The sequence below is a fragment of the Musca autumnalis genome, unplaced genomic scaffold (genome assembly GCF_047663935.1).
Source record: "Musca autumnalis isolate F117 unplaced genomic scaffold, ASM4766393v1 scaffold_1, whole genome shotgun sequence".
Classification (NCBI taxonomy): Eukaryota; Metazoa; Arthropoda; class Insecta; order Diptera; family Muscidae; genus Musca; species Musca autumnalis.
Window position 1 is genome coordinate 237,517,271 of NW_027411644.1, and position 27,221 is coordinate 237,544,491.

At 33.7% G+C, this 27,221-nt stretch overlaps 3 protein-coding genes across 6 annotated transcripts in view; 1 reads left to right on the top strand and 2 right to left on the bottom strand.

Moving 5' to 3' along the window:
* Window positions 1–1,666: 1,666 nt before the first annotated feature.
* LOC141391129 (protein Abitram) lies at window positions 1,667–2,365 on the bottom strand. Its single transcript, XM_073964046.1, has one exon. It carries the CDS (start codon window positions 2,363–2,365, stop codon window positions 1,757–1,759), a length of 609 nt encoding a protein of 202 aa, XP_073820147.1. The 3' UTR covers window positions 1,667–1,756.
* Window positions 1,667–2,829, bottom strand: LOC141391130 (COX assembly mitochondrial protein 2 homolog). The gene is made up of 2 exons (XM_073964047.1): window positions 2,639–2,829; window positions 1,667–2,536 (listed from the first exon to the last, which is right to left on the bottom strand). The coding sequence occupies exons 1-2, from the start codon at window positions 2,717–2,719 to the stop codon at window positions 2,378–2,380; spliced, it is 240 nt and encodes a 79-aa protein (XP_073820148.1). The 5' UTR covers window positions 2,720–2,829; the 3' UTR covers window positions 1,667–2,377.
* Window positions 2,830–7,483: 4,654 nt separating this feature from the next.
* Window positions 7,484–27,221, top strand: part of SPARC (secreted protein, acidic, cysteine-rich) — a 50,788-nt gene continuing 31,050 nt past the window's right edge. The window contains exons 1-6 of one of the 4 annotated variants that reach the window (XR_012409018.1): window positions 7,484–7,693; window positions 7,766–7,995; window positions 8,069–8,319; window positions 8,393–9,400; window positions 12,137–12,234; window positions 19,713–19,767. Coding sequence is in view for 2 of the 4 variants with exons in the window: in XM_073960620.1 (XP_073816721.1) it covers window positions 7,610–7,693; window positions 7,766–7,995; window positions 8,069–8,319; window positions 8,393–9,400; window positions 12,137–12,201 (1,638 nt within the window). In the remaining 2 variants the exon portion in view is untranslated. Of the gene's footprint in view, window positions 7,694–7,765; window positions 7,996–8,068; window positions 8,320–8,392; window positions 9,401–12,136; window positions 12,235–12,857; window positions 13,314–19,712; window positions 19,768–27,221 lie in introns of those variants that run through there. The other 3 variants (XM_073960620.1, XM_073960618.1, XM_073960625.1) reach the window with 3 other exon arrangements.

The following is a 27,221-nucleotide window of genomic DNA, read 5'->3' on the forward strand; positions in this document are numbered from 1 at the left end:
AAGAAAAACATTAAAACTCAAATTTTACGGCGTTGACTTTTGTTTTTTTATTAAATAAAAAATAGTGAAAAAATAAATTTCAGCCACAAAACAAGACGCTAATGTTTTCTGCCGCGAGAAATGGGAATCAAAAACGATTGGCATTGCTGTTATCAATTCCAGTGAGTTGTGTAGCCATCTGTAACCAAAATGTGGAACTATTAGCATATGTTTTTGGAAAATGCATTTGTTCGGGTCTTTATTGCTATACGTCTTTGTTTTTTCCAAAGACGTATAGCAATAAAGACCCGAACAAATGCATTTGTTTTTTCCAAAGACGTATAGCAATAAAGACCCGAACAAATGCATTTTCCAAAAACATATGCTAATAGTTCCACATTTTGGTTACAGATGGCTACACAACTCACTGGAATTGATAACAGCAATGCCAATCGTTTTTGATTCCCATTTCTCGCGGCAGAAAACAGCGTCTTGTTTTGTGGCTGAAATTTATTTTTTCACTATTTTTTATTAAATAAAAAATACGATTGGCATTGCTGTTATCAATTCCAGTGAGTTGTGTAGCCATCTGTAACCAAAATGTGGAACTATTAGCATATGTTTTTGGAAAATGCATTTGTTCGGGTCTTTATTGCTATACGTCTTTGGAAAAAACAAATGCATTTGTTCGGGTCTTTATTGCTATACGTCTTTGTTTTTTCCAAAGACGTATAGCAATAAAGACCCGAACAAATGCATTTGTTTTTTCCAAAGACGTATAGCAATAAAGACCCGAACAAATGCATTTTCCAAAAACATATGCTAATAGTTCCACATTTTGGTTACAGATGGCTACACAACTCACTGGAATTGATAACAGCAATGCCAATCGTTTTTGATTCCCATTTCTCGCGGCAGAAAACATTAGCGTCTTGTTTTGTGGCTGAAATTTATTTTTTCACTATTTTTTATTAAATAAAAAACAAAAGTCAACGCCGTAAAATTTGAGTTTTAATGTTTTTCTTGTCAATATTCCAATGAGTAACAGTTTTCGTTTAACAGAATGTTGCTATGATATCGTAGCAACAGAGGTTAACTCCCTCTACAGTTAATTTTTCACAATTGACTTTTCCTATCTTATAATATTGACATCTTTGTTTTTTCGCTCCTCCCTTGTCATTTGTGATAGGTCGAGACGTGAGAAGTGAGCTGCAACTCACTCGTGAGAAGCTTCCTACGTGAGTATTCATGATCGCTATGAATAATTTAGTTTTGACCTACACTGTATTTACTCCAAAAGTCACAATGGCGCATTTTTTCGCATTTCGAGGAACAATGCATGCGTGTGCAACTAAAATATTTTGACGAAGTTTAAAAACTACAAAGCATCTGATACCTACATAAGTAAGCCTAAGCTAACAAAATTACCATCCCAGAAACAGGACTTTCATTCAGTGGGTCCCCGCAAAAGGTTCAAGGTGGATAGGTTTTCAAGGCAGTTGGAATATCTTTTATCATGCTAAATACTCGGGAAATCGTCAAAAATGGAATTAAAGTTCTTGTCGTGTTTTCAATCAGAATCAGGGACGACGTAGATGAACCACATAGATACTTTCGTTAAGACAAAACATCAATAATTCTCAGGCTTTTCTGAAAGGGTAGAATTATAAAACGTTGCAACCATGTCTTTCTTTTATGACCTTTCTTTACAACTACTTATAGTATTTATTACAAAAAAACATAACTCTATAAATACAAATGTTATATGTTAAGAAGTTTATTTTTCTCCCTCCGTCTCGTTTGTCTCATTCAATTGTTTTCTATATTCATCGTATTGTTCTTGAGTCATTAGGCTTGCTTTAATATCTTCACAATGTTCGGGTTTTGGAAGTACAATGGCTATATAATTTGATCCCTCCTCTGCGGTGAGTAAACTTTCTGGATTTTCGGAAAATGCTGTATTCACTTCAACCAATTTGCTACGAACACAACTTGGAATTTTATAAACTTCACCAGATTTAGTTGTAAGCAAAGCCAATGTTGAATCATGCTGGAGTACCATACCACCTTTCTTGCCTTTTCCTTTTACTGTGTTTTTGGCTCTATCCGTTTGTCCAATATCAAAATTAAGGCTAGCAATGCCTTGCCTATAGGCAGGATGTTCGGGTGCCAGTGAGATTAAACAAATACGATTGGAGTGAAACAGTACTTGATATGGTGATTTATCGCTTCCACTTTTCTTAATGTAATAATAGCGTGTAAAGAAGCGATCGACCACAGAGGGATAATTGTCAACATATTCATCGGTTATAGCTGTAACTTCTTGACCACAAATTGTTTGTGGTTCATGTTGAAAGTAATAATCGGCCAAAGGATCTATCTGCATGATGTTGTTCGGTTATGCCTCCTCTTCTTGTAGTTTACGTTTTAGTTCTGCTTGTTTTTCACGTGCTTTAGCTCTGTTAGCAGCTGATCGTGCTATACGTTCCTGTTTCAAGCACTTTACAACAGCACTATCAAATGAATTGCAATATCCCACAAATTTAGCGAGTTTATGCTAAGGAAAATAAAACCAGTTTGATTTATTAATGCAGAAAGTTATATAAACATAGGAAGAACAGAAATTCATCTGTGGATGTTGGTTGGGAAGTGTACTTACATCTTCGTGACACCTTTTCAATGCTTCAATCAATTCATTACAATGTGATGTATGAAGATGTGGCGATAAATCTGTGTGCATTTTTCGTTCAGTTCCACAAAAAAAATATTAGATTTGCCTTGTTAGCGGCAGGATTGTTGTTAAAAAATATATTTCGTTTGCTGCTTCTATTCAATTTCAAAACGTGCAAGTAAAACAGAGATGTTAGCATGGTCATGGCTCAGCTGATATCATAACATGTGATTATTCGACGACGTAACGTAAGCGAAAGTGGTAAAAGGCGGAAGTTGTTACTAGGCGTTTATACCAGACAGTTTGTCTTCAAATACATGGTACAAATACACAGGTAGCCGCATCGGCAATTGTTGGTAACATAAGGTGTCAAAATTTGACATTAATTCAATGCAGTTGACACATTATGTTACCATGAGCTGGCATGATAATGCTACCTGTATTATTGTACCATGTTCAAATACAACTCTGATTTACTAACACATACATGGCCTGTTCCCGTACTTTATAAAGTGGTAAAAGTCGTAAAAGTTGTAAAAGTCGTAAACGATTTTCATATAAATTTTGTGTACGGGAACGCAAAATGTGTAAAAGTGGTAAAAATTGTAAAAACTTTTTAGTTCTGGAACAGAGCTACATACATTTGTCGTTTGTCTCCCAGCTGTCCATCATTTTTTCACAGACAGTAAGTCCCGGTCCACACTAGCGTGAATTTCATTAAAAAATTTCATGAAATTAGGTGTTCTTAAATCGAACTCCCCACTACACCAATTTTATTATTTTACTCTACTATGGAAGTCGATCTAGAGACGCATAATTTCATATCAAAATTTCAGTGAAATTACTGTAGTGTGGCCCGGGACTAAGGAAGACAAATTTTTGGCATTTTTGTAAAAATAGGTGAAATAATAATTGAAATGTGTTGAAAACAAAAGAACATGAACAAAAACAAAATATGTGAACAGAAAACAAGAAGAAATCGATGATTTTCATTCATAATTTTGCAACTGTTTTTGCAGTTGTCTGGACGCTTACGTCACTGTCCTGTCATTTGTAAACGCAGGGTTAAACGAGATGCACATATGTAACCATGGCACAATTACCCAGGTAGTGGTATCGTAAAATTTTGAATATGTTATGTCAAAATTTTCTTTATGTTGTTGGAGAAATTACAACAAAAATAATTTTTTTATAAAGGGATTTGACTTTTCATATTCGATCAGCTGGTGTGATACCACTACCTGGTAGTTCTGTCATGTATGTAACCCTGCATGTGTGACGTAGGCGTCCAGACAACTGTAAAAACAGTTGTAAAATTATGAATGAAAATCAGCAATTTCTTTTCGTTTTCCGTTAACATATTTTGTTTTTGTAGATGTTCTTTTGGTTCCAGCACATTTGAATTATCATCTCGCTTTTTTTTCACAAAAATGTCAAAAATTTGTTAACCAGACTGTCTGTAAAAGAAAGATGGACAGCTGGAAGACAGAATGTATGCATGGACATATGTATCAACGTGTTGCAATAAATATCTATTTTTCTTCGTTTAATTTTAATTCATCGTATTCTACAGTTCTAATGGCCCCAGCACATATGGTCCGCTGTGGGTTGCTTCGCGCTTTATGAACAACAAAGGAAAAATGTGTAAGTGATGCCAAGTTTGTTCTCGAATTTTTCTTGTAGTTGTTCCAACGCGACATTTAACGGACCGTATGTGCCGGGGCCTTAGTAGTAATACTAAAGGCCCAAAGACTAAGTTCTACCTAATTGATATGTGGTTCTGACCATGGTAGAATCATTACAAGGTAGGGCATAGCAAACAGCTGATTACCATTTTTTTTCTATTGGTTTGATTATTCTTTCAAATCAGTATACACAAATTGTGTATGTATGTGTATGGTTTTGAAAAATGTGACAATATATTTTATACATATTAAAATTCAGTCGAAATGAAAATTGTTATTACAACATTTGTTATTTATATTTATTACAACATTGTGATGAAACCAAGTTTTGAACATATACAGAAGCTGAGTCTGTAAAGAAAACTTATCCTCAATTTTATTTTCGCGTTTTTAGTTAATGATCCAAAATATCAAATAAACAGTACAACCTGTTGCATATTCAGTTATGGTAATTCTGACTGAATAAGCAAATTCACCCAGGCCTTTTTTTCACAATTTGTTCGAACCTAACATACCTTCCAAATTATTGTACCATGGTTCTGACATTTATTTACCAGAAATGAATTAAGCAAGAAAGCCGAGCGGCTTTAGCCCGCGGCACATACGGTCCGTTGTGGACGCGTTGTGCTTTGAAAACAACAACCACATGAGAAATGTGTACATGATGCCAAGTTTGTTCTTGAAGTTTTCATGTGGTTGTTGTAACGCAACGCTCAACGTGCCGTTGTGCTTTGAAAACAACAACCACATGAGAAATGTGTACATGATGCCAAGTTTGTTCTTGAAGTTTTCATGTGGTTGTTGTAAAGCAACGCTCAACGCGCCGTATGTGCAGCGGCCTTTATGTACCCAAGCATTAAAGCGGCCCATACACTATTAAATTTTGATGTCAATATTTGTAGTTGTATGTGTACATTTTTCAAAATATGACAATGTGTGTGTGATTTTTATGGATTGAGGAAAATCAAAACAGTTTTGATTTTTAAAATGAAACTCAGTCAAACCGATGAATATTAAAGCGGCCCATACACTATTACATTTTGATGTCAATATTTGTAGTTGTATGTGTACATTTTTCAAAATATGACAATGTGTGTGTGATTTTTATGGATTGAGGAAAATCAAAACAGTTTTGATTTTTAAAATGAAACTCAGTCAAACCGATGAATATGGTTTATTATCAAAATTGTCAAAAAGGGATTTAAAAAAGAACATTGTGTTTGTGAACAAATAAAAAATTAAAGTTCATTAATTTTTAGAGGGAAAATTTGAAGGCTGATTGAGTGCATTGCTACACACTTAAAGGCCTAGGTACATAAGCTGCCCCGCCTGCTTGCCTTGCTTTCTTGCTACATTTCTGACGTAATAAAAATAAAAGAATAAAGGGGGTCGAGCAAATTTCGAACTGGGTTGAACTTTTTTTATTTTTTATCAGAAGCAAGCAAAGGAAGCAGGCAATTCAGCTTATTTACCTAGGCCTTAAGGGCTAAATACATACGGTCCGTTGTGTGATGCGTTACAACAACCACATGTGGTTGTTGTTTTTAACGCGCAACGCGTCACACAACGGACCGTACTGTCCCCGGCACATACTAGCCACTATATTTCAACTGTAAATTCCCTTGCGTATACGTCAAATGAAACCTCATATGAAATCCATTGGAATTCATTTGACGTTTAAGAAACGAAATTGACAGTTGAAATCCACTCGATTTTAACTCATACTTCCATTGAAATCCAATGGATAAACCAAACATCAGGGATCGTGTGTAATACCCTAGACAGCGTTAATTTGCATTAACTGTCTTAATTCAAATTAATTCGTGCATTATCCACAATCTTAATGCACAAAATCAAAGGAAATTTAAACTGAATATAGGTTTTTCAATATGGCAATGCTGCAAAAGAGAGCTCATATTCATGTAAGAGAGAGAGAGAGAGCATATTCATGCTCTGAAACACAATTTGCATTGAAAATCAGTTGAGAAAATAAAAAAGAAAAACAAATCAGAAATGTTCGCGTTTCTTTCAAATAAGTAGCGGTCTTTCTCGAATAGAATAGCAGCTAATCGTTTTTCGTGCCTTCTATCAAATTTATTTTTAAAATTTTTATTTTCACAAGCATCTCATTACCCACCATACCAATTCTATCGAAAATAATATCTTCTTCAAATGTTCCTTTAGAGTTTTGCGACATTTTTTAAAATTAAAAAGACTCTAAAATATTATAATAAATTAAATTGTTGTTTGCATTATCGTGGTTAAAAAGTCAATGGTAGAAAGTATATTTGTTTCGCATATTTTGGAGAACTTTTGTAAAACTTTATGAAATGGTCTGCTGGGTACAAACAAACAACACTAATGGGTACTTTACACGATATGTTTTTTACATATGAGTTGTCACTTTGCATATACATTTTGTACGGGAGAAGTGACAACTCTTATGTAAAACACATATCGTGTAAAGTACCCATAATGGGTATTCTACACGATATGTTTTTTACATATGGGTTGTCACTTTTTATATACAAAATGTATATCGAAAGTGACAATCCATATGTAAAAAACATATCGTGTAGAATACCCATAACAGCTGTTTCATAAATGCGGAAACTATCGTCTGTCAGGGTAAAAAGTTAATTCAAATTAACCCTGCGTTTACACATGACAGGACAGTTGAGTACATGTATTGAATGTCAAAACCCCAAAACTTGCCTGCGTGACGTAGGCGTCCAGACAACTGCAAAAACAGTTGTAAAATTATGAATGAAAAACGTCGATTTCTTTTTGTTTTCCGTTCACATATTTTGCTTTTGTTCGTGTTCTTTTGTTTTCAACACATTTCAATTATTATCTCACTTATTTTTACAAAAAATGTCAAAAATTTGTTATCCCAGCTGTCTGTGAAAAAATTATGGACAGCTGGGAGACAGCCGACAAATGTATGTATGTGTTAGTAAATCAGAGTTGTATTTGAAGACAAACTGTCTGGTGTAAACGCCTAGTAAGGAATTTTTAATGCAAATTAACTCTGCCGTCTGTCTAGGGTATAATCCGCTTAAACAATCGTGATGTATGGCAAATAATGCAATGTAAACTTTGCATAGCTTAAAAATGACATTTATATGAACTACACGTGAGCCCTCTTGTGTTTTATAGCATAATTACAATTTTATTATACAGATATCCAGATGCGATTAGTATTTTTGTTTAATAGAAGAAATTGATAAAAAGCAATACAGTCAATTTATTGAAAATATAAAGAAATACAAAAATGGTTTCCTCCAAAGCTGAAGAAGACAATGATGTTGTTGAAATTAAAGCAGAAAATACGGTCACAGTCAGTGATGAGGATGATGTAGGTTAAATAATGGTTTACAAATCTTCAGTTCTGAAGGGAGTCTTATAATCTGTGTTTATATCCTTGTAGGAAATTTGTGAAGTGGAGCATTTAAGGAAACTTTTTATTGGTGGTCTTGCGGCAGAAACAACAGACGAAAATCTACGTAAATTCTACAGTAAGTGGGGTAAAGTGGTTGATTCAGTTGTTATGAGGGATCCCACAACCAAACGAAGCCGAGGTTTTGGTTTTGTAACATTTACAAAAGTATCAATGGTTGATAAGGCACAGGCAAGCCGGCCACATATAATTGATGGGAAGTGAGTTCACAGCATCTGGTTTTCAACTTGCTTTGAATTTTAAATTATTATTTACACTTTAAATTGTTTACAGAAAAGTGGAATCTAAACGTGCATTGCCAAGAACTGAGCAAACGGCAAAGGATAATAAGAAAAATCATTCAGTCAAAAAGTTATTTATTGGTGGTCTTAAGGATGATCATGATGAACAATGTCTTAAGGAGTATTTCTCCCAGTATGGTAATGTTATATCTGTGGAGATACTAATTGACAATACTACTGGAAAACGTAGAGGTTTTGCTTTGATAGAATATGACGATTATGATGCTGTTGACAAGGCCATATGTAAGTAACTTTAAGGCAATCCTTTAAAATACGTTTGAATAATATCTTTGGTTTTCTTTTACACAACACACAGTACAAACAACTCATGTGGTTAAAAATATATTGATTGATGTGAAGAAGTCTGTCTACACAAAAGACGATCCCAAGAAAAAGATTGGAGAGAAAGAAAATAATCGTATACCCGAAAAACCTGTGGGAAGTAAACCCGAAATTAAGACGGGAATGGGTTACAGCAATAGCAACAATACCAATAATGTAAGACCACAGGCACCACCAAATCAATATCCTCCTCCCAGAGGATATCCGCCGATGAATCGACCACCAGTACCAGCTCCTCCCCCACAATATCAACAAATGCCTCCTTATCAACAAGTTCCTCCACCAAGTTACAATCAGTGGGGCCCACCACCACCTCATCCGCCAGTAGGACATCAGGCACCTCCGCCTCCACTACCACCAACTAACACAACATATGGCCCTCCTCCTACCGGACCACCTCCTTTACCACACCCTCAACAATACCCCCCACAATCTATGCCTCCACAAAACTATGGAAATTATCCACAGCATCATGCACCTCCTCCAGTTCCTCCTATGGGAGCTCAACCACCAAATTGGAATAATTATCCTCCACCTACTAACACTGGTGGTTATAATAACTGGAATAACGGTCCCCCACCACCACAACAAGCACCTCTGCCCAGTGGACCACCACCAATAGCGCATAACAATTGGCAAAATAATCAATGGTCAAGCAACCCACAACCACCAGTTGCAGCACCTCCAGTTCCAAGGCCACCACCAGCTGCTCCAGCACCACCAGCCGCGGGAAATTGGCAACAACCACCTCCTATGAACAATACTTACAATACTTGCCCACCACCGTTGCCCACACATCAACAACAGTCACAAGTCAACATGTATCCAAAACAACAACCACAACAAGGACCACCACCTGCAACGGCAAATAATTTTGGTACTGGCTATCAACAGAATTATGGTGGTGGACCGACAAAGCATCAAAACATGCATTCGAATCGTATGAATCCCTATAATGTGCAACACAACAATAATCAATACAGTAAGTAAAAAGGAATAGATTTATTTATTCACTTTAACACAATTGGTTACTGATATACAGTGAATCACAGTCAAAAGTATCCACTTCAGTTTCTTTCATTAAAACTGCGATTGCTAAGAATTGGTTAATGATAGCGATTTCATTCCTTTTTATATTTTAATTCAAACCTCTTCCACTAGTATGTGTCGTCGAATTTCAACGAATGCACACACCAAAATTTGGTTGGTCTGCTTTACAGCAAAAACAACACACGTCGTGCCACACGTCCCAATAAAAAACGCCACAATGTTTCTAATTGAAGGCACTGGCACGACGTGTGTTGTTTTTGCTGTAAAGCAGACCAACCAAATTTTGGTGTGTGCATTCGTTGAAATTCGACGACACATACTAGTGGAAGAGGTTTGAATTGTTTTCGCAGACACTTTCGTCGGAGTTGTGTGTGGTTGCCAAGGAAAAACTTCTCATTGAACTTTTTTCTTTGCTTACCTTAATACTTCGAGCTGACGATTGATGTTTGGGTATAAAAAGTTTCTTGTTGAAGAAGTTATTGAAAAATAACTTCGGTGGAGAATATCCACAAACAAGAAACAAGGGAACTGATGAGATCCAGTGGCGTGGATCGAAACTATAGTATTCCCTGCCTTACCCCTTGGCGAACAATGCCAAATCTTTTCCACTAATAAACTAGTTGTTTTAAAATATTAAAACAACAACAATGGGATTAAGCCAGACTATTTTGAAAAAACAAAATTGCAAACGCTATCCCAATAAAAAACGCCACAATGTTTCTAATTTAAGACTCTTATGTACAAATATAAAAAGGAATGAAATCGCTATCATTAACCAATTCTTAGTAATCGCAGTTTTAATGAAAGAAACTGAAGTGGATACCTTTGACTGTGATTCACTGTACATACACATATATGTATATGTAAGTTGGGAGCAACTCTCAAAAACTTAAATCAAATTCTATGATGGACTATATCGGACAACTCCTTCCGGTACCTCCCTAACAAAAGTTCAAGATTTTCGCTTAAGTGCAGTTTAAGAGCGGTCGAGGATTGTTTCGAAATGAACTATGTCGGTCCATAACTTCAGGTACCTATTCTGAAAAGTACGACGCTTATGTGCTTTAATCCAGTGGATATTTCAAAATGTCTACAATCATGTGTTGAAATTATTATTTTCTGAAAGTGCTCCCAATACCCTATTTAACGGTGCCCGCCATATATCCGCAGGACGCATAAATTTTTCCTAGGGCACCCCTCCATCCAAGTGGTATTTTTGAAATGTAAGAAGAATTGTCATCTTTAATGGCTTTACGGGTACGGCAACTATCGAAATTAGTGACTTTGCATTTTAATATTTCTCTCAAACTTAAATCGATGTCGATGATGGACTATTTTAAACAACTTCCTCCGGTATCTCCCTTAGAAAAAGTTCAAGATTTTCGCTCAAGAGCAGATTAAGGCCGGTCGAGAATTGTTTCGAAAGTTTCATCGAAGTTAGTCCTTGTGATTCTGATGACGAGGATATAATTTAATTCGTGGGTAAGTTAGTGGTTTCTGGCCCAAAAGCACAAAAACGCTATTATGACCAACTAAGATACATACATCAAGTTCCAATAAGAACTATTGGGTCTGTCAGTTGGTCGCTATAACCAGCAAAAAAAACGTTCATATCGATTAAAAATGAAAGAGCTAGACTGGAATTCGCCGAAACCCATTTGAACTGTTTTCCGATGAATTTAGGTTTAATTTAATGTATTCAGATGGCAAAAGGCCTGGACCAAATGGGCAACCGTTAAATCCTAAAAATTGCAAAGACACTGTAAAACATGGAGGCGGAAGTTGTTTGCTGGTCGTCGACTGAATAAGCTGACGTCTACCGTTCTTCTGCAATTCGTTCTTTTGCTAATTTTTTAACCTAAGCGATTTTGTATTTGACCAGAGACTGCTGTAGCATCATTTTTGGATGAATATGAATAATATCGGCTGTTTTGGTATAGCCCCCTTATAGCGGTACCTTCCGATCTTTGGTACTTTGGATATTTAAACCACATTTTCCTACTACATTGCTGTAATTTGGTAGTTAGAGTTCCTAGTGGTTACAAAACATAAACAACAAAAACCGTGGTCCTGGGTCCACGTTTGGGTGTAGCCCCCATTTAACGGTAACTTCCAATTTTCAGTATTTTGGGATTTAAGCTAAATTTTCCGAAAATCGATTATTTCGCCTACAATAATTAATAATTTAGTATCCTCTATGCCTAAAAGATGTGATTGTGTCATCCAGAATAGAGGATACGCAACGAAATATTGATTTCAATAGTTTTTGTTGTACCTCAAATTGGGGGGGTGCTTTAGTTTTGTCCGCTTATATTTGCGACCTAAAATGTGTTTTGAATTTTAACTTTTGTTTATTAAAATATGAATACCTTATTTTTGTATTTTCTTATTATAAAGATATAAATAAATAAAAAGAAAAATAAAAAATAAATTTTTAATTTAGTTTTTATAAAAAAATTATCATTTAAAAAAAATGTACTGAGGGGGTGCTTTAGTTTTGGCCGATACTGTATATAGAATCTATATTATAGATAGATAGAATACTTAAACTTACCCGGAGAACTCAAACAACGGTCCAACAACGCTGACCATGGTCACCTAGTTTGCATAACATTTATATAATATTAAGTTCTACAATAGTCTACAATAACGTTTTTTGTACTTACAGATAATCCTCCTGCTCAAGGATATCCACCCAACACAATGGTAAATGGAAATAAATATCGTCGTTAGAAGAAAGGCGAGAGTTATATACATATTGAAAAGGTATGTTATGTTTCCTATTATGGTTTATATTTTAACAAAAACGTAATGAATAATATGCATACATTACACAATTGATTCAACTAAAACAAAATAAATACGAAGATTATATTTTAAGGGTTATAATTTATTTATTATGGTCAGGTTTATACAAAAGATCGTATTTCTTTTTAAATCAAAGATTTTCGTATTTCTAAAGATCTTAGTACATATGTTAGGTTAACATACTCTTTAGTACTTTTTGTAATACAAACTTATCTATTTTTCATTTAAATAATATTTCCTGGAAGTATAATTATTTACACACTTAAAATATCACAGAAATATATTTTACAACTATAACATGATGTCTATCAAGTTTTCAAATATCAATATTAGAGAAATCTAAACGATTGTCACTCATAAATATTTGCACGATAGAACATTGTGTAATAAGGTATGATAGAATGAATTAAGACTTGATTTTTTTATTAAATATAACTATTATAAACAAAATCAAAAATATATCTAAAAAGTAAGTGTTGATAAATGTAAAAATTGTATCCTTCATTAAGTAACAAAGTAACCATTTATCTTATTGTTATTATTCTTTTATTAACTAAACATACATTTTATTTCTAATTTAGACAGATAAAAGTAAAACGTCGCTGAATAATAAAATCAACTATAAAATGCAAGCTATCTTACCGTATATGTTACACGCTACATTTGAGAAGGACATATGTTTATGTGTATGGACTAATCTTAGTATAGATAATAATAAAAAATATACCAATAATTATACATATATAAAATATTAAATGATAAAATAAGTTTATAAAATAAGTAATCACAACACACTAATTTCATGGAAAGAAAGTTTATTTTTCTGTATGCATTTTTTCTTGCCTATTGTCTCAAATATTTTTGTTTTATTTAATTAATTCTCTTTCGAGTTGAGCTTATTAGACCTATTATATACATTGAAAAATTAGGAGTCTACCGAAGTCCCACACATATTTTTGTTTTATTTTTATAGTTTTAGTTATTACTTATGTTTGCAATATATAATGAATTTCTAAGAAATAAATATTTTTTAACTACTGGTATGGCATTATTTTAATTCTATACTTTTTAAGAATATTTTATACAGTCCCTAAGAGCGTTTTATGGAGCATGTGGACATAATATTATTTGTTTTCTTAATTAATTACTTATTCTAAATAGTTATGAATTAAGTGACTATATTGTCATTTTGGCACTGATTGTTCCATATAAACATCTCGTCCAAATTAATACTGATGATCCGGTATGATAAGATTTCACGATGCGTGACCACAATATCAGCAGCCAATGGACCTTTAGTCCATTGTGTTCATCCAGAGAATATGAAGAGTTATAAGATATGGAGACTAAGAAGGCATACAAAGCTTATAGTTTGATATAGATAACTGAAGAAGATAGAAGAAAACAAGTTTGAGAGGTTTGTAGAAACGCTGTAGCGTCGCGGTTCCTGTTTCATTTAACCTACTCTGTTTCTTTCCTCATAGCTAAAGTCTCTCCTTGAAACTTGCTACGTTATCGTTAAGCTTGTATGATCCTATTTAAGTACTTCAGACGTCCGGAAACCTTTCTTTCTGCTCTACAATGCTCCCTTTCCAACTCAAGCGAAAATCCAGCGTTGTTACAAATATTTAGCTTCGAATGAAATTCATGTTTTTACGCTTTCTAGCATGTAGTACAAGTTCCGTCTTTGTCAGTTTTACCACAAGATCATTGTCATGGGTCCAACATGAAAGCTGTGCTAGAGTTGAGCTGTACTAGAGTGCCCTGCATCACATTAGATAAAGTTGAAAAATGTAAAACTTATCAGCACTATAGTATCATCAGCACAAACCATCACCTTTCATTTTATTCATGAGAGAATTTCATTTATCAACAGGAGCCACAGTGTGGGTAAGAGAGCTACTTACTCCGGATCTTTCCCATATGTATTAACATTCTAATATTCTACGTTTCTGTGCCATTCAGAGCTTTATGGATTGATTTGAGCTTAACTTTATTGGAAGCTGCCCTGATGGTAACGTTGGAATTCTTCATTCGTTTACGGGGATATTAATCGCCCTTAAAAGTCATGCGTATCTATCAGTTGTTCATTCTAAACTTCGTATTAAAAATACACTTCCCCGGATTTCGGGTCAACGTTGCCGTCCAGGGAAATGCATTTTCGTTTTCAAGTCTTGAAAGACTCAGGAAAGATGAATGAACCATTAATATTAAAAGCCTGAGTTTGATTCCTAGGCGAAACGCCATCACATTTTACAATGGTGATTAAAATTTTCGGATTGGGTTATTTTCCTGAGTATTTTCAGTCACATAAATTGTCTCGAAATGTTGTTCGGACACCTATATCATTGACCTAAAATAGGCTGCACTCATTAATATGTTCGTGAGCACTAAAGCTCCAAAAAAATCGGTGGTAAATAACCAAAATAAATAAAATATCAAAAAAGGAAAAATTTGGGTTTAAATATTGTCTTAAAATTTAAATCAGTTAACAATAGTTGAGTTCCAGAACTAAGAAATGTTATAAATTATCACCGCTTTTGCACATTTTTATCAAAAAAAAACTTTCCCGTTTTCAAGGATTTTTCACTTCTTTTTAGATAAAAATGGCGCTGGATAGCGTTATGTTTAGAAACTTTTTACAACTCCAATTTGGGCGAGTAAAAAGTTGTAACATGTTTGCCGGCTTCTGACATTTGTTTCAGTGTTTTTGTAGTTTCTGTCAATTTTTTTCCGGTACTTCTTGAACAAATTTTGTATGTGTAACTCATTTTTGATAATTAAAAAGAACGGGAACGGAGCTAATGTGTTACAACATTGTTAGTCGATATTTACCCAAGGATTACACATGCAAGTAAGTTGCAGACAGTTCTGTATACATATTATAGTCGAAACTTAAATTTTTTCGAACTGACACTTGCATGTGTAAACGTTCGGAAAAAAATTTGAAGTTACTTTCAAAGCACTTACATTGATTACTGACAAGGAAATTTTGTCGGCAGTGAGGTTGTTAGTTGGTGTGGCAGTGAATATGTGTGAGTGTATTGGTATTTTTCGAACTGTCACTTGCATGTGTAAACGGGGGGTAAGTCCATATTTACATTAGGCAATTTTCCTTGCGGCAATTGTCAGTTTGATGGTGAGAGAGGGTGTTGAGAGGCAAAGCGTTACAATATGCCTCCCTTCTCTCTGCAACAAACTGACAATTGCCGCAAGGAAAATTGCCCAAAATAAATATGGACTTATGATATGGGAACAATCTGATTTTGAAATTCAGTGGATTACCCCTGTTTTTGTAAAAAAAATTATTCTTCTCACACGAATTGTCACATTTTGTAGATCGATTTACTTGCCTTAGCGCAAATGTAGAGATCTGATTTTTAATCTTTTAAGCTCTGGGGGCTGAGCTTTGGATGCCTAAATTATTACGAATATAGACGAACGAACAAAAATTAGTTACAAAAACATGGGGTTAATACCTACAAAATATCAATTATTGAAGAAATAAATATCAAGAATATAATTATTGAAAATTAATAAATAATAAATTAATAAAATGAATTAATAATTAGATAAAAAATTGCTTAAGTATATCGTATGTCGTACGAGTATATAGATATGTATGGCTTTTTATACAATATAAAAAATTAATAAATTAAATAAACAACTAGTTTTATTTATTTAAAAAAGCCTGTAGCCGAACAATACCTAAAACACATATTGAAACATTTTAGTGTATCTTTAAATACATACATATCGCTCATTTACTCAAAGAGTGGCATAATGTGTTTTGCATTTTTTTTTTTTTTTTGAAATATCGATTCCTTTTTTCTACTACTTCTACTTCATCTTGTGTTAAATTTTCATGTTGATATCTCTAAAACTCAATGAGTTACAGCTTATTTTCTAGTTTCGCATAAAACAACAAAAAAGTTTATGAAGCACTAAAACACTTCAAATCATGCCTGATCTCGCACAGAAATCTAACTACACCTTTTTCACATGTAATTCGAAATATTCCAGTTGTAATTCGTAACATTTTATTTGTAATTCGAATTATTCTATTTGTAATTCGAATTATTCTATTTGTAATTCGAATTATTCCATTTGTAATTCGAATTATTCCATTTGTAATTCGAATTATTCCATTAGAAATTCAAATTATTCCATTTGTTATTCGATATTTATAATACGTATTATTCAATTTGTAGTTATAATTATTTTATTTTTAATTCGAATTGTTTTATATTTGTTTTTTATTTATTTTTTCAAATACAAATAAAATGCTTCGAATTACAAATAGTATAACTTGAACTATAAATGAAACAATTCGAATTACAAAGAAAATAATTCGAATTACAAATAAAACAATTCGAATTACAAATAGCATAATTCGAATTACAATTGAAATGTTTCGAATTTCAAATGGTATTCTCGAATAATCAAAAAATGTTACGAATTGCAAATGGAATTCTCAAATTACAACTAAAATAATTCGAATTACATCTGAAAAAGATGTATGTAGCTCTTTACAAAAGTGGACCATCTTTTGTGGATATTTTATTTTTTGTGTAATAATTTGTTTTTAATTGGGAAGTTAAATTTCAATCGGCAAATTTAAACGCGTTTTCCGCGAAACGTGATTTTTGAGATGTGACACACTTTGAGTAAATAAATGAGCGATTTGTATGTAGAAGCATAAAAGGCAAGGTAGGGTTTTCAAATCGAATTTTTAAATATTGAGTTTATCTTTAAGCCAAGTTATTTTATTCATGGGGATAAGAGAAATACAACTCTTTTGAATGTTTTTTTTTATTTTTAAGTAAAGTATAAGACATAAAAAATCTGTTGTTTCATCATATTAAAAAAATAATAATAATATGTAGTTTAAATTAAATGACACTGGTCACATTTTTAATACCGATGGTTACGATCCACTTGCATACTTACAAATTGAAACTTTGCATATTGGAGAATTTCATCTAAACGTACAACAATTTTTAAGAACCTCGGATATCTATCTCTCTAACAAAAGTTCAACATTTTTTGCTTAAGTGCAGTATAAGGGCTGTTTGAGAAATGTTTTGAAATTTTTACCCAAGGTAGTCATTTTAACTCTGATTATTACAAAGATATACGGGTATGTGATGAAAACCGAATCGGCTCGATTTGCAGAATAGAAATGGTATATAATAGGAGTGCCGTTGATGATATATACGCTTTTGCTCTGCAAAAGTCTCTTATTTGAATAATATTTTTAAAATTCATTTTCAATTTCATTATAATATTCACAAAAATTAGAGATATACGATTTCGATTTATGGCAAAACGAGTCGAATCGTTTTCCATCACATACCTGATAGTTTTTTTAATCGTTTGGAAAAGATCGATTTTTATGTACATTAGGGTTATGATTTTTTACTTTTTTCCAAAATGAATGAACTTTTGCCTATTAATGACGAAAATAACGTTCATTTCATTTAAAAATAAACCACTTTAATGCACAAATATTAATGATTAAAATAACTATCTTCTTCTGTTCATTTGGCTTTAGGTCAGTATAAAAAAAAGAGTTTTTTTTTTATTATTTGCACAGTATAAATAAAAACTTTAAAAACATTTGGTGTGAAAGATTTTTACTATTGAATCACTTTATAATTGAGATTTTATCTAATCTTAGGTAAAAACTCATCAAAATAAATAATATATAAACGAGGTTGTAAAGAACTCATAACCCTAATGTACATATGTAAATATTTGTATTTGTTCAACCAACAAGGTCCATGACAAATATGAACATAACCTTTTAAGTATAAAAATGCAAAAACATTAATTACTAGAGAGTCCTTAGAGTGAATTGTGACTCAAAATATTTCGGAAATTAAAAAAAAAACTACAAAAAACTCTCATGAAGTAGTTAGATCCCTTATTTTCGATGGCGTAGTATAATCTGCAGGAGAACATATCGCACCTGTTCAACAAAAGGGTAGTAACTCAAAATTTTGAAATTTTCACTTTTCATCAAAAAAACAATACACAATAATCAACTCCGCCTTATGTAAAAATCTCACACTGTTTTATCTACTCTTTCATCAAAAAAATACCATTAAGTCACTCTTCATGTCTTCAGAGTAACTTCTTTGTATCAATTAAAGAGACGTATTTCTAGTTGCGCCTACGTGTTTCAGGTATTTGCATCGCCATTTTTTCAACAAAAGAGTAGTATTTCGAATTGTTCCCTCTTTTTGTTATCAATCGCCGCCCATTTTTTCAGTTAAACGGGCCTAAGTCGAAATAATATCTCTACTAACGAAAAGAATTTTATCAACAAAATGGTAGTAACTCGAAAAATGGTTAAAAATATATCAAAAAACTTAACGAAATAAAAAGAAATCCAGTGCTGTAATGTAGTGGACAAGATATCTTTACGATGGCATCGCTTTTTTGTATAATATACCTTTAACATTAATATAAATAGTGTTTTGCCTCTACTGAAAAATAGGAAATTTTGAGTTACTACCCTTTTGTTGAACAGGTGCGATATGTATGTTCCCACAATTATCCTAATTAACCCAATGATCGTGAAGGGGTCAACGTTAAAAATGTAATGTTGTCTGGCCTGCGAATCGAACCGGGCATTCAGTGAAAACAAATTGAAAAGTTATACACCAGCCAACTCAAACAACACACCAGTCAGGAAGCCGTAGCCACAACAACAATAGGCAGAAAAAAACTTAGTTTTTTATTAATTTTTTTAAGCTATGGATTTTTATCAGGGTCGCCTAATTCAACTATTTTAGGATGTATAAATGGTTTCTCAGCAGGGGAATAAATTTGAAAATTATTATAAATTATAAATTATTATTATAGACCTCCTTTGTATTATGCTAGGGCGTATATAAAAATGAGAAAATTGTTTTGTTGGCCAGTTTTTACACTGCAATAATATACATACATACATATGTATATGATGAATTTTATAATATGTAGTATGAAAAAAGAGCATGATTAAATTTAATTTTAAAAATTATGTATTGCAAAATATTATTACAAATTACAATACAATTACAATATGTTTAATTTAGTTTTATTGTCAATTACCACTTGCCCATTCAAAATCAAATAATAAATAGTAATGTAGATGTCAATTAAACATAATATGTATTTTTAATTAATCCAAACATTTGTCTTATTATAAGGTACCATACCACATATATTATTTTTAATTATTTTTCGAGCAATAAATATGTTGATTGCAAACAAAGTGTATAAGTATTTTTAATTTACAAATGCATTAAAATGCGAAAGTTAAGTATACTAGTTTTCTAAGTTTGTAATTATAGATATTTTTTATTCAATTAGGATGTATTTTTTTATACTTCTTGTATACTACACTGAATTGTATTTTCTTTTTATAAAACATGTTTATATTTTAGCAAAGTTTGTTTCAAACTTTACATCTGTAGCGAAACGTGATCTCTAACGAATAAGGTAAGATTTTATTAAATTGTAAATTTATTAATAAATATGTATAAAGGTAAGGTCACGTTGGGCAAATATTTGCTCCAGCGAACATACATTTCAATGCAATATTTACGCTCACTTACTCTCAGTAAATAATTGCATAATGTGACCTAACCTTAAGCCATATTAATTAGTGTTGGGCAATCTCGTTCATTGAGCGGATCGATCTTTTTCATTCCGTTCACCAAAAAGATCCGGGTCATTTACTTCGTTCGTTGGCTCTTTTTCGTTCAACAATACATTTGACTGTATTATTTTCTTTTGAAGTCGTTCGTTCTCTGCTGCATATGACTCCGTCGTTCTTTTCACCGAATCGTTCTTTTGAAAATGTTCGTTCACGAATGACACAACTGTTGTGTTACTAGCTTGTTTGTGTGCTAATGGGGGTGGTTTTGTTTCTGAACGTAGTGGTGGTGGTTTTGATATGAAAGAACCAGATGAACGAATGATGCAAAAGAAAGATATGACCGAGATCTGCTACTGAATGAGGTGAGTTACTGAGCGAGAGTAGCTCTCTGAATCATTGTTTGTTTTGCGTGGAAATTTGTGCTGCTTCCGCTAACCCAGCGTTTGTTTAGAGCAAAACCAATGCTGCTAATTTTGTAAGCAGCAATGACTCGTCCATCGGGGATCTAAATGAACGATATAAAAGAATGAGCTGGATACGCATCCGTTCGTTCTTTTCACGGAATCGTTCCTTTGAGCCGGTTCGTTCATGAACGACACAACTCTAATATTAATTTGTCTGATTCTTCATTGTGGTATCTAAATTTTCCCCACAGTTGGGCCAAAGATTAAAATCGCTAATAGCGTCAGTTGTTCGATGCCTAGAACAAAGTTTAATCATTCTTATTCACGAACGTGTTGCTTAGAACATATTAGCTAGTTACTTAACTACTTTTAAGAGGTGTCGGCGATGGTGTTAGTGTCCACCAAAAATGAAAAACGATCAAAGAGGTCCTGCATTTTGTCAATTTAATATTAATCACGGATCGTGACTCCACGCCACCCAGTCAATAAAGGTTTTGGCTGCTCCTCAATTATAGATGTAGGGTATCTCATTCTAAAACAGTGATATTCTTTGCTTATTTTGACTGGATGCAAATTGACGAAATCAGTTGCATACACATTAAAACAATGAGAATAGATTTTTTCAAAATCAATTTGAAAGAGATGTATGCTCTCTAGCTTTTGCATACACTCGAAGAAAACAATGTATTGGTATATACAAATTCCATCTTCGCCAAAAGCACTTCCAAAAAAACGGACACATATTGCAGAAGACATTGGTCAAAGATAAAGAAATATAAATATAGGAAAACTCAATTGTTCAAATATTTGAATAGATGGAGTTAAACTGTGTTGTTATGATATCATAATGGCATTGCTAGCGATTTAAACCGCTAAAGCAACACAAAAGTTTTTGTGTATGCCTATAAATACCTCTAAACTGAAGTATCTTTAAAACTAATTATGATTTTTTATTTGACTATAATGGAGCAAAAAACAAGTAGTTGGATCATGAAGAATGTCGGCTGACTTCATAAATGCAACATTGAGTTGTCACATTTGATACAAATTAACATGGAGCATAACATGATTGCTATAATACAATGTTTTACTATGCTTTAGTAAGCCTTTCTGAAAACTGTCGAAATCTGCAACCCATACATTTCTAAGAAATACTAGTCTCGTAATGTGTTTTTTACGATTATTACATGAGATGCCCTTAAGTATCTCTTAATTCATTTTGGTGTGATACCCTGGTGCCCTCGTCTGCTGCTAATTGGTTTCCATTCAGCGTAGTTTCCAATAGAATTTAATTAAAATGGCATTTAAAAATGATCATGGGCATACATTTTTTGATAACACTGTGCAACACAGGAAATGCAAACAAGTTCTAATGGGTATTTTCTGAAAATACATACATTGGGACTACAAAAACCTTGGTTAGGTTTTGTGTTGTTAAATCGGGTTTGGATTTTATGGACTCATCTAAACCGGGATAAAATGAGACTTTGTTCCACTGATCGGGCCTTGATCTCAGAAACTAATAATTTTTTGCTTTGCAGTCTTCAGTAAATTGTAGTTCTAAAAAAGTAGAACTTAATGGGTCGATTCCGTATTGCGACGCGAGTCATGTCGCGTCGTCAATCGTCTCTGCGACAAAATTTAAAAATTGTACTACGTAAAGCGATAGAAAATAATCGTCGATAACAAGCAATGAACGTAAACAAACCCCAGCAAAATTTGAAGGAAGGGGTTCTATGCGATGACGTGATTTCATGGCATATTTTGCATTGGTTCAAAGCAAGTCGTGAAAGATCCGATCTTTTCATTAGCATTTAAACCCATGCAAAGGAAGTCGTGAAAGATCCGATCTTTACATCAGCATTTGAATCATTTGTACAGATCACTACAAAAAAAAAACAAGTCGATTTGTACATCCCTAGAAGTAGCGACATCAAAACAAAAGAGTATACATTTCCAAAATTTTTGCTATAAAATTACAAATTAAATGTAAGATGACATGTCAGATCACTTGCACCCATGATTCAATAGCATCCTTGGCATCGAAGATTTTGCTGGGAACAAAACGATTCCCGTACCAATCACACAACGCCACAAACTTTTCAGCTTCTCTGAATCGTTTCATTCTCACAACCAAAACAAAACCACAAACTTTTCAATGTAAAAATATGAAAACCGTACGATTGCTCAATGTACTTCGGCTATGCTTTGTTTCATTCACCACCGAAACAAAAAGATTTTTTGGCAAACGTTTGCCGTGCGTTATGGTCAATGACACACACAGGCACACATGTTATTGCTTAACAACCCTATAAACTAACATCAACATACCGCAGTGAATATTTTATCAACCACCAAACGTTTTTGATTTATTCACATGTGTTTAGTACTATTTAGTTTTCTATCTGCTCTTGTGGAGTTGAGTACATTTCGCTTATCGTTTTGTTCGCACTCACGAATGTAAACGAAACGAACTCCGCCAGCGTGGGTTATGTTTCGTTTTGTATTGTTCCTATGGAAAATACGAAACGAAACGATTGCAAATGTTATTTAAAGAATTTTTACGTACGCTGATAACAAGTCATCGGTGATGTAGCGGAGCGTTTTTTGTTTTGATTTGAATAAATCAGAAAAAAGTATCAGAGCAAGTTGTACACAAAAGTGTGATAACGTAGCATCTATTAGGCGACACTTAAGAGATAAATCGAATCCTTCATCAAAATAATTGGTAATTTTTTAGGTTTAAAGCATATTTTCGGCCTCCAAAAGACGCTGTTATTTATATAGTAGAGGCATTAAAAAATGGCTTTAAAAACCTACAGATCAACAGCAATACAGCCACTCCTTAAAGTGTGTGTGTGTGTTTTGCAGAAGGAAGCTTTCAAAAATCCCAAGTCAATGACTTTAACCTCGGGGATCGCTCAGCCCACATTGTCAAAGGTATTAAGTGAAATTCTGGAGTTAATAGAGGAAAAACTGTGTAAAATTTGGATTGTTTCCAAATTAACAGAAGAGGAAAAGCGTCAAAATAAAAACTTTTTTTATTCAAAAACAAATTTCCCGGGCGTTGTCGGATGCATTGAAGGAACACACGTACATATAATGGGACCAAAGGAAGATGTTCGCCATTTATATCTGAGTATATTTTAGTTTAAACGATTTGTTGGCAAGTACGTTGTCAATTTCTACTTAATTTTAAGGTTTTTCATTTGTCCAATTTCACTGTAATTAGCATCCCATGTCTCTTCAATTCCGTAGATCGCACCTGCAGAATTTGAAACCATATTAATTTGCAGTAAATCTGCTACCGCTTGCTCCATCGCCGACAAAGATATTTCTTGTGAAGGTCCACCTCCTCTATCTGTAATGTTCTTCTTATTTTGAGACATTTTTTTCTTTAGTTTGGATTTAAAATGAGTCCATGCTCTGTGCCATTCATCTTGTGTACGCACACAACTATTTAATTGCTCCGCAACATCCTTCCACACCTCAATAAAAGTGGCTTAAGTTTCGCCAAAAAGTTTGACTCTACGAGCTACGTTTGGGTGGGCTTCCATTTTTTCAAGCAGCATTTCAAATTGCTGTTTTGTAGTAATATTTACCATTATAAGTACTGAAACACCAAAAAACGTATATAATATTAAATAAATTCACTTAAAATAAATGAAAATGTTACCAACGTTTCAATTTTTCGTTTTTATTCGTTTGTAAAAATGCACGGCGACAACTAATTTGTTGTCGCCGGAAAATGAAGTTTATGGCAACAGAATTTGACGTCGTCGGGCGACTTTTGCCATACGTAATGAAAAAATTGCAACTGGCAACGCAATATGTCGCAATATGGAATCGACCCATAAATGTCAAACGTACGATCTAGGAAAAACGGCATCTAGGAATTCTGGTCTGTACCAGCTAAACTGTTGGGAGTTGAACCAATTAACCTTTCAAAACATTTTGCAAATGATGTCCCCATCAATTCTTCAGAACATTTAGGTATTTCATACAATACGTTCTGCAACACATATTTCAAACAATGTTCACACATTCAGTTTATTCTCATATTTCGTATTTCAATGCATTTTTTTGATATATTTATCAAATTATTTTTTACAACAATGAAATTTTCTAAAGAGTTGTTTATTACATTCCAGCGAATATTTTCCCCAAAGGTGGTAACATTGAGAAAAATAACAGTTTTGGAGATACGCAACGAAATATATACAAATTATGCAATTTTTATATATATTATAATTTTCTTGCTCTTATCTACAAGTTTGCAGCGGAAATCAAAACAATGTCCGTATAGGTTTCAGAGATACAGCCCCGATTTGCTTTAAAAAGTCATGTTTAGATGAGGCCATAAAATCCGAACCCGATCTAAGAAACTAACACCCAAGTAGGGTTTTTGTCTATTGGCCCCCTACTTTCATGCTAGACACAAGTTGTTTACACGCGATTAGCTCATAAAACTTGCTATACTACTATGTTTGGGGTTTCAGAAATTTTCTGATATCGAACTCATCCACAAAAAAATATATAACTTTCGGTAACAAAAAAGTGCAGATGTTCATGTTGGAGAATGCCAAACAAAACTCTTTGGGCAAATTTCTCTAGCCCTTCTTCTGTTCGTGTGAACAATTGGCATGAGGTTATACTATAACGTTTTTAATTGAAGAATATTTTAGAAAATAACTTATGCGCAGAGTTTAACGTCCTATTAGCGTCGAAACGCCAAAGCATCGACAATTTGCAGCTTTGCTGCTACTCTAATTGCCTGCTTACTCTAATATGGAACTCGATCTAGGATCGCATAATTTCCTGAATTTTTATACCCTCAGCATTTATGCTAACTTTCATACGGGCAAAATGTGCCTCATCGAAATAATGGTTTTGGACCCCTAGTATGTTTGGACGAAATCCGTTTCAGACAATTCGGAGTTGATTTAGCTATGTCCATCTGTCTGGCTGGAGCGCACGATAACTCTCGAACGGATCAACCGATTCGGTCCAAAATTTGGCTTTTGTAATATTTTGTCCGAACTTAGTTTAAGTTCGAAGATGGGTTATATCGGTCCACTCCTTTCGGTACCTCCCCCACAAAAGTTCGTAAATGTTCCGGAAATTTGGCCCGAACTTTACGCATCCAAATATATCTACCAGATATAGATCAGCAGTGCGATTCTCTAACACATTTTTTGAGTTACCGACAAAAATCGGTAAAATTAAAACGCAAAATTATGAATGAAAGGTTCAAATAAAAGTTGACAACACTATTGCTATCGGTAGAACTTTATGACTGGTTTTTATTCGCTAACTTAACGAAAAACCGGTAATTACCGAAATTATAAGCATTTTAATTTTACGGACTATTTTCGGTAACTCAAAAAATGAGTTAGAGAATCGCACTACAGGTTCGAATATGAACTATATCTGTCCACTCCTTCGGATACCTCCCACACAAAGCTTCGGATAAGTTCACTTTAAGTCCTGCTCTCGAATCACTTTGATTTTTTGTTGAAGCAACTTGCATTGGCTTCCTCAATTACGACGGTAAAAGTTTTTTCAGGGGCAAGTCCATACTTCTTGAGAAACAGCCCGAAAGGTGTAAAAACCCTTATGGCACCATATGTAGTGTCTGGAGAGCACGATTGAACTGATCAACTGATTTGGTTCAAAATTTGGCCTTCGTCAAATTTTGTCAAAACTTAGTTTCAGTTAGAAGATGGGCAATACCGGTCCACAATTATCGGTACTACCCCCAATATTTAAGAAAATTCACTAAAATGGTATGCACGACATCTCTTGAACGTGGCAACCAATTTGGTCCAAACTTTGGATCCCCTAATATTTTGTCCCAATTTAGTTTAACTTATAAAATTGTCCATAAAGGTCCTCTCCTTAGGGTACCTCCCCGCAAATTGTCAACATTTTTGTCAAAGTGCAGTTAAAGGTCTGTTCGAAGATCCTTTGGAAATGTATACCGATGCTTTCGTTGTGGTCCTGTTTACAGCGATATATTATCCTTGGACATGTCCTTGCTTCCTTGCATACTGGTCTAAAAGTTATACGATGGCCCACTGAAATGACTACTGGGCGCGATATCTATCGAAAAGATATGACACCCAAAATAAGATCCACTTCCATAATGGACTATGTCGATCCATTCCTTTAAGTACCTCCTCCGCAACATTTTTGAACTTAAATCCTAATCCACATTTTTGTCGGCAAGTTCAAATGTCCAAAAAGGGCCATAAAATTCTGAAAAGACCCTTAATTATGGACCGGGACTAAGCAACATAGTTGCAAGGGCTTAGCCAGGTTTTTAGCAAACAAAATGAATTTAAGGTGAAGCCGTTTCATAAATATTTTTTTATTTTTAAACAATAACCCAGCAAAAATTCGTATCCGTTAGTCATTGTGTAACCCATTACAAAGTGATGTAAACAAAAATAACTACTTATATTAACCCTTACTAAGTTATGAGTACGGTGGCACAAAGCGTGTGTGATCGTTTACAAATCAGAGGTGTGTGTTCAACGTTCACCGCCGACCGAGTACTTTTTGTTCAAAAAACAAAGAACAGTTGGTGGAGCACATGCAAGGGCTTAAGCGACCCTTAAGTATAGTACACATTGACAAGCAAAACTGACAGTCATCGAGGTCTATTTCGTGAATATCAAAACCTATCTGAAAATTTTCTTTTGTAATCACTAAATAATGCCGTATATATATATATATATATATATATATATATATATATATATTATATCAAACGTTTTTAGCTAAATAAAAGTTGTTATTTGCCGGAAAATTGTCCTAAAAGTACGTTGACTGTCAGTTTTGAATGATAGTGTGTACTTCCCTTTAATGTTCGTGTGCGTGGCCTAGTG